Here is a 7,824-nt window from a genome sequence, read left to right as displayed (position 1 = left end):
CCCCCGGCGAGCCGATGTCCTCGATATTGCTAGCTGCGCTCCCGTAATCCCCCGCGCAGCACAGCAACTCGTAGTGAGGTCTTGGGACCGACCAGCTCGTCATTCGTGAACCTTGCTGTCGAGTATTTCAGTGGCGACCCTGCGTTATCCTCCGAGTTCGATGAACGCGCGAACGCGATCACGCTCGCGAGAGGAGATAGACGAACGGCAAGACCGCTTCCCGCCCACAATCGAATCGATGGATCGGCGAATCCAGCGTTTTATCATAGATCCTTTTGCAACCCTCCATTCCGTTAATCCTTAATTTTGTTTAAATAGATCGCGCGATTTTCAAGCTTACGCGGTTTTTTTTTTTTTTTGTTTTTTCGACGAGTAACTTTCGTTTTGAAATTTTTCAAACTTCGTACCAGAGGAAATCATCTACTTCTATAGTTTTTAACCGCTCTTTCATTCCTACCCTTTGCACGAGAAATATGTAAATACATCCCCATTTAGCGCTTTCCACAGACATAAAGTAAAACAACTTTCAGGTAAATAAAATGTACATGCTATTGACTCTCGCGTCAAAATCTTTTTTGTATGGAACTTTAAGCTTCTTAACAACAAAGCTCGTTTCTAAATTTCCCAATTCCTCTTCCAGCCTCACTGTTTGCGCGTTGCGCGTTACATCTACTCGATATCTCTTTCCTTAGACATAAACAGTCTTAGACATAAACATAAGCATTTTGAGAGATCACTCTGTCAATCAGAGGCCCTGTAATAAACTTCTCCTACTGACTTCCAGCTTCCTATTGACGATTATTCGCGTGAAATCCTTGCCGATGGATCCTGAACGCGGATCGATACGCAATACGCACGAGCAGCATTGATAAGCCGGCGAGAGTGGCGGTCGAATCGATCTCGCGGAGCGGCAAGCGGCACCGCGACGTCTTTCTCTTTACGAGAGCGCGCGTCGAGCTCGACTCTCTGTCTCTCTCCGTTTATTTCTCTCTTTCGATCCTGTTTCTGAGAATAGAAAAAACCGGATTCACCCGCGCCGGAGGGCTGTCATTAGGCGAGCAGCGAACGATAATAAGTGTCCTACGTCGACGCGCCTCGTGTTTCTGTCACTCTCGTCATCAAACTCGTTGATAACAAAGAGACGGCCTTTGGAGGATGGTAATTCGGGCTCGTATTTCTCACCTACAGTAGACCAGGCCATCCCTCTGCCCGAAATGATCGCCCTTGTTCAGCGGGGTGCCGCACGAGGCGCATGTAAAACAGGCCACGTGGTAGACCAAGTCCCTCGCGCGCATCACCAGCTCCGTCGCGAAGATGCCCGCCCGACATCGCGAACATCTCGAAACGGCGAACAACCTACGGATTAAAATTACAAATCTTTTCGATTGACGTATTCTTTTATAGATAATTATTATTATAACGATCAGACGTTTATGAATTTGCATACAACCTAACCCTTCGCGCTCGGCATATCTTTTTGGTAGCATTATTAATTTGACAATAGTCGAAGCAATAAATATTTGCCACCGCCATGGTGGTGCCACCTGACTTCGAAGACAATTTTTTTTTGAAGGAGCAGAAGGATACAGGATACGTGTAAGATATGAAAATATGTAAAATATTCAAAGTGAAGTATGGTAAATAGTGGTGATATAAAAATACTGTTGAATTAATTCTACCTATGTTACGCTTCTTTAGTTGAGTTTATAAAAATATGCGATTCGACCAACATCCACTTTCTAATAATGGGTATCATCCTCGTTTTATACTGCTTCATAGAGAAAGTAATGAGGAAACGGAGTACAACGTGATTGCCGTTAACTACTACAGTGGCTGCAAGAAGTTTCCGACCAAAGTTTAATTTTGTTATTTTGTTGGGATAAAGTGTTTTTGAAAATAAAAGATCTACCATCCAAGTGTAACATGTACTGTGTCTTACTGTATCTGGCTTCGATGTTGCTATCGATATCGCGTCATTTTCGTAGGCAACGAATGTAATCCACTGTAAATATACAAACAAATAAATCAGGCCATTGAGCACGCCGCGCTGACTACAAATTTTTATAATTGAACGAGTTCCAGTACAATAACGTATAGTTAATGCAATTTACGATTGCAACATTTTCCGTTTTGTTCGATCGGAGAAATTCTAACGTGGATTACATTTTCATCCGCATCGAAGTAGAGTAATGCCCGTGCCTGGTCAGCCGCTAGTCGATATTATCTCAAGAATGTCTGCTCGTGAATATTGTTGCGATAAGTTTAAGCGTTACATGTGCTACGTCAATACTATTAATTGTTGTGCAACAATACACAAATAATTCATCATTATTTTTAAATTTCAATCACAGTGTCACTGAAAATATCCGTATACTTACCATAGAAATTATTTACGATTATATATCTGTATTATGTACGTTATACGAAACTTTCTGGAAGTTTATAACACTGCAACGATACGATTATCATTACTGACAGAAGATTTGTACAAGCCAAATATTTTTGTAAGCAAATTTTGTATACATTAAATTTTCCAAAGTTGCGTTTCATCTGAAAACTCAACTAATTCCTGCGTGCAATAGTGTACAAGCTACGTAGGCTATTTATCCATTGGATATTAACTAAACTCTACATTTATTCGAAAAAACTTCTATTTCATTTTTAATAAACCCACAAAAACGCTGTCATAGGGACACGAGTAGAAGCTACAAGAATATTCCTCTGCGATGAAAATCCTGCAAGATCCCCTTACCTATCCCATATCCAGCCATGAATACAATGACTCAACTATATCCTATCGGTATCTGTCTACCAATCAACCCTCTTAATACAACGGAACCGTTTCGATTCACCGGTAGCAACCGGCTTTCTAAGAGCGTCGTTCCGGGTTCCTTCGAACAGCCTCGAGCCTCGATCACGCGTTCTTCGTAGAATCCCCTAATTACAAAATCAACGATCCCGATCGTCGCTCGAATTCATCGATCCTTGCCACTGTTCCCCGTTCGCGCGCGCACGTGACCTCCCGTTGTTCGTGACTATCGGCTCGAACCAAAATCGGAGAACAATGCAGTTCCCCCTCTGGTTACGTTTTTCTTCCACTAATACACCATAACGTCCGCGAAGGGAGGCGGCCAGAGGGGAGTTAGAGAGGGTGGAGTGAAGACAGAGTAGGGAGGTGGGGGTTTCCTCGCCAAGGCTCTCATATCGGTTGTCGACGATCGAGGCGAAGTTACAGTTTTCGAAGCGCGAAAACCAAATAGAGACAAAGGGGTTGGCCTGGATATGGATCGTTGCATATTGCATGGGAGCCGGCTGTATTCTTCTCTAACGAACCGGCAGCATGGAGTTCCAGCCTGCAGGAACACCGGCCTACGGCGTGTTCCACCCTCGTCTGGAATCTCTGAAACTCGAGGATCGCTGTGATGGCAAGGATAAAGGATGTGGCTTATGGGTGTGAGCAGGCTATACGAGGAATTGCGTTTTAACAGTTCGCTTGAGTATTTTTCTTCCAACGTGTGATATTTTGAGACATTGCTGATTAGATGTATGATTATAAATCAGGTTGTATTCTTTTGAATAAAATATGTCTAGCAGTCAATGGTTATCGGTTATCGGTTATAATCGATTGTAATTATTTTAAATTACAATAGTTTTGAGCTAACACTGCTTTTTAAATTTAGCTAAGAATTTATCGTTATTGAGAATTAAATATTAATATTTATCTAATGACATTATTCTCATGCTAATATTACAAATATGAAACGCGAGATATTTCGTCATCCATTCATAATACGTTAAATAACTTCATATCTTTTTTATAGTATACATCATGACTGATTTGCCAATACTCTAATATCTAGAGAGGTTCTTTAAAAATACGATTCTCATCTCCGAAAGAGGATGGATTCTTTGACGAGTCGTTTTGCTTGCGGAATATCATATTTCACTGGAAAAAGCCTCGTAAAGAGAAGCTTACGGCTAAAGCCGCAGCGAAATGTTGCATTCGTTATTCCGACTGTCTTTAGCTTGGCAAAGAAACGTTTCAGTTTTCTGGCTGTAACAACGCGTTCGTTGAAAAATCTTCCTCGTCAGACCTGAACTCGTTTTGTTCCCTTTAATTATTCCGTTTCGCCGGGGCTCGTGCGGCCTACGTATCACTGATTAGACAATGATTACAGGACCGAAATGGGGAAGCTTGTAACATAATCACCCTTTCCTCTCATTACAAAAATAACAAGGAAACGATGCTTGAAGATAATAATATAGAAAATATCATTGAATCTTATGATTCTTATGTTTCGTTCTTTTCACAATATTTCCCCCTCCATTTTCCTTAATATCAATTAATAGAAATAAATATTTTATTTTTCTAACCACAAACTTGTAGCTTTGTTCATTAATTTATTCATACATAAGACAATATAGAAAAGAACATTGGATTCTGTGATTCTCCACAGAATTTTTTTTTCGTTCACTCAACGATACTTCTCCCTCGCCTCTAAGATCGCTGAAAAAAAGATACATATTGGGAAATCATGTAAATTCTTTTTTCTTTTCTAAGAGCAATCTTTAGCTTTGTTAATTAATTCATGCATAGAACGAAGTATTGGAGAAGTTCCACTGATATTATTCGTTGGTCAAGAATACTTTAGCAGTGAATAATTCATAGGGGATTGAATATTTAACGCTGGTTTCTCGTCGAAGCTCTCGTCAATTTAACAGTTTCAATCCGCTTAACGCCAAAAGGAAAGAACGAACAGTGGATGAGGAAGGGGAAAACCCCGAAACGAAAAAGAGAAGAAACGATTCTCACGCTTTCCAGAACTACAGGAATTATGCAATGCGTGCTTCTCCGTCGCCGTCCGTTAACTGCACTCGGAAATTCAACGAGAACACCCGTTTTCATAGGCAAAAACACAATAACAGATTCCCAACATCTAATTACCATCTTCACAATAACCACGTTTAATGTAATTAATTTCATTCATCGAGACTTTGCATTTTAATATCTTAATCTGCACCGCCCTGACGAGCTTCTGCGTTCAAATGCGTGCTTACAGAACAATGGAACATGCTATTGAAATTTTTATATTATTAATCGGAGCGCAAGGTAACGCGCATTTAAGTTTAGAATAAAATATTACATCATATATATAAATATAATAAATATAAATAATATACCTAATAAAATAAATATATATATCTGCTTAACGAGCTACTAAAAATTACCAAATATAGGATTTACTAATCGTCTTTATTTATATGAAGAATTACTTCAAATTCATTTTCTTACAATTACTAAAGACACGTAGATAGTTTTTGCAAAATTGACCTCGACTTTTATTAAGATTGAGAAACAAGCTTTTATCCATATATTTTACAAAAAATTATTCGAATTCCCCAAAATACACTATTAAATTTATGAGAAACGTTACAGTTTCCATAGAGGAGCTTTCTATAAAATTAATAAAATTTCTATGAAAATTAAAAGATAAAATCAACAAATTTATAAATTTCTGAATTCTTGTGCCAGAATTTAGAAAGTAGAAAACGAAGGGATGTGTTTGTGTGTGCGGTACTCGTTCAAAAGACCAAAACCAATAATTCAGCATGCGTTTGATCGATCGAAACTGCACAGTGGCGTACCCACGCGAAGAAAAACGAAGTGTCATTCGATGGCGGAAAGAGGTTGTTCGCTGGAAATCGTGACCGCGTGTTTTTATCACGGTGAACGTATCACAACAACGGAATTTCAGGACCAGGTTAGGCCTACCTAGGACAAGCACGGTTTAGAGCTGGCCATTAGTAGACATTTTGTGTGGTCCTGGCGAAGTTTTGAGCGGGGTGGACGCTCCTATGCAAATTCGCGAATACCCCAATAAATACTGAAACGGGAAGCCGGCCCCGGGCAACCGACGCTCGGGGATCTTGCATTAATTTCGCGCGTCATCCCGGTAATTCGACGTAAAATACCACGATGAATGGTTGGATCCGCTTTGTGTCGTAAAACGTATGGTGAAATATCGAAAAAGGAGAGAACCAAACACGAAGAACATTTTCAATTATTACTTCGATTTAACGAAAGAATACAACAAACTAATTTCCATTCATTTTTGAAGAAATAATTCTACAAATAATAAGAGATATAAATTTTAAAGGCAAAAGCAATTCCACATGATACAAAATCGGTGGAAATAGAAGGTAGGTAATTCAAGCTAATCTTGTAGATAGTTGAATCGTATCTAATAATCAAAAAATTGAAGAACTTGCAACAATAAGCGATTGTTTATCGAGAGTTTATCCTTTTATCGAGATTGAAATATGATAATCTTTACTGTTATCGTACCATACTTACTTAAATACAAGTATGATATTCAAATATCTACACATTAAAGGATGTCTATCATGGTGTCTAATATTTCCAATATCTTACAAAATTAGAATATTTCAAACTCAATGCACTCGATACAAATACAAGCCACTTTGTCCACTAAACTAATGAAAACGCCAGTCATAAAAGAACCAGCTTGGGCAATGCTTGAAACAACTGAGTGGTATAATCCACAAATAAAATTCCCTAGGATGGGGGTAGCTGGCGCAGTTTCGCGGACTGGATCACGTTCTAAGATTCCCTTCAGCGTCGCCCGACCCTAATCCTCTTACAACTACTTCTACCAACCTATAATAATCCTCTTTGCAGTAGATGTTGCCGTCCCTGGCGAAGCACGTCAACTCGGCGGCTAGAGGCACACGGCAATGGCAGCAACGAAGGCAGCCGCAGTGCCACGCGCGATCCGCAGCCTTTAGGTACCATCGTTCGGCTATCTCCCTGCCGCAACCCCCGCAACCGAGGCCACCATCGGTGTTGTTGTTCTCACCGGTACCGATCTGCCGATTGCTGATGGCACCATCCCCTGGCGGGGGTGTGCTGCTCCCACAGCCCACTTCCTTCAGCATCTCGAGGAGAATCGCCGCGACCACCGGCGCATTCTGGGACAAGCGTAGTTGCTTCTTCAGTTCGGAGCATGGAATTATTGCAATTTCAGGTATATCGATAAGTAAAATTCGATTATATTCAATAGAATGAAGCTGTACTTAACACTTGTTGGGTAAGTAAGTAGACTGAATCTATTTATATAATTTTCTTACTTTTATGATACTTGATATAATACTTTAAATAATACTTTTATATTATATGTAATGCTTATACATAATATTTATACATAATAATACTTGTGTGTGTGTGTGTGTGTATGCATCGAAAAGCTTCTTGAGATGAATGATTCATCAATTTGTACTAATGCTTTACTACTATTGTCGAATAATGTTATGCTATTATTTTTTATACTGTTGATACCTGACCTAATTATCACGATCATTTAACAGTTTAATAACAAAATTCTTCTTTGATTTCATTACTCCTCATATAAATTACGCGTTATCTAAGGAGCTCTCCAGATAACACTTTCGATATCATAACAATGTACATACATATTCTCTACTGTTGGTTAATATTATTAAATTGCTTAGAAAATTCACATTTGAGGATTTCATATACTCGTATGAAATTACCACTAGTTACAGATTCTATTTTCAACCCTCGTTTCCCCACCATCCATAAAACAACCTTCGAAACGATTTCCAATTTTCACGCAATCTCCACATACAATTTTTAGCCGTCATAAAATGAACAGCGGTACAATGGAACATCGATAAATAAAAACGTTTACACTTTAATCGCGTACCGGCCACTGGCCCATGAATTTTCCTCTGGTAGCTTCTGCCGCCGCAATTGTATTTGGCGGGCTGACACTCGAGGCTGGT

General features: G+C 39.5%; 1 protein-coding gene across 2 annotated transcripts in view; it reads right to left on the bottom strand.

The window, feature by feature from the left end:
- LOC100747359 (LIM/homeobox protein Lhx9-like) overlaps nucleotides 1–7,824 on the bottom strand; it is a 23,144-nt gene that overhangs the window by 11,075 nt on the left and 4,245 nt on the right. For both annotated transcript variants that reach the window (XM_033319224.1, XM_024365594.2), the window contains exons 3-5: nucleotides 6,680–6,990; nucleotides 1,183–1,356; nucleotides 12–80 (exon numbers count right to left, since the gene is read on the bottom strand). In XM_033319224.1, the coding sequence (XP_033175115.1) occupies nucleotides 12–80; nucleotides 1,183–1,356; nucleotides 6,680–6,957 (521 nt within the window). In that variant the 5' untranslated portion in view covers nucleotides 6,958–6,990. The remainder of the gene's footprint in view (nucleotides 1–11; nucleotides 81–1,182; nucleotides 1,357–6,679; nucleotides 6,991–7,824) is intronic.

This window comes from Bombus impatiens, unplaced genomic scaffold (genome assembly GCF_000188095.3).
Source record: "Bombus impatiens unplaced genomic scaffold, BIMP_2.2 scf_0142, whole genome shotgun sequence".
Classification (NCBI taxonomy): domain Eukaryota; kingdom Metazoa; phylum Arthropoda; class Insecta; order Hymenoptera; family Apidae; genus Bombus; species Bombus impatiens.
Note: the sequence above shows the minus strand (reverse complement) of the source record. Positions and strands in the feature narration are given on the sequence as shown.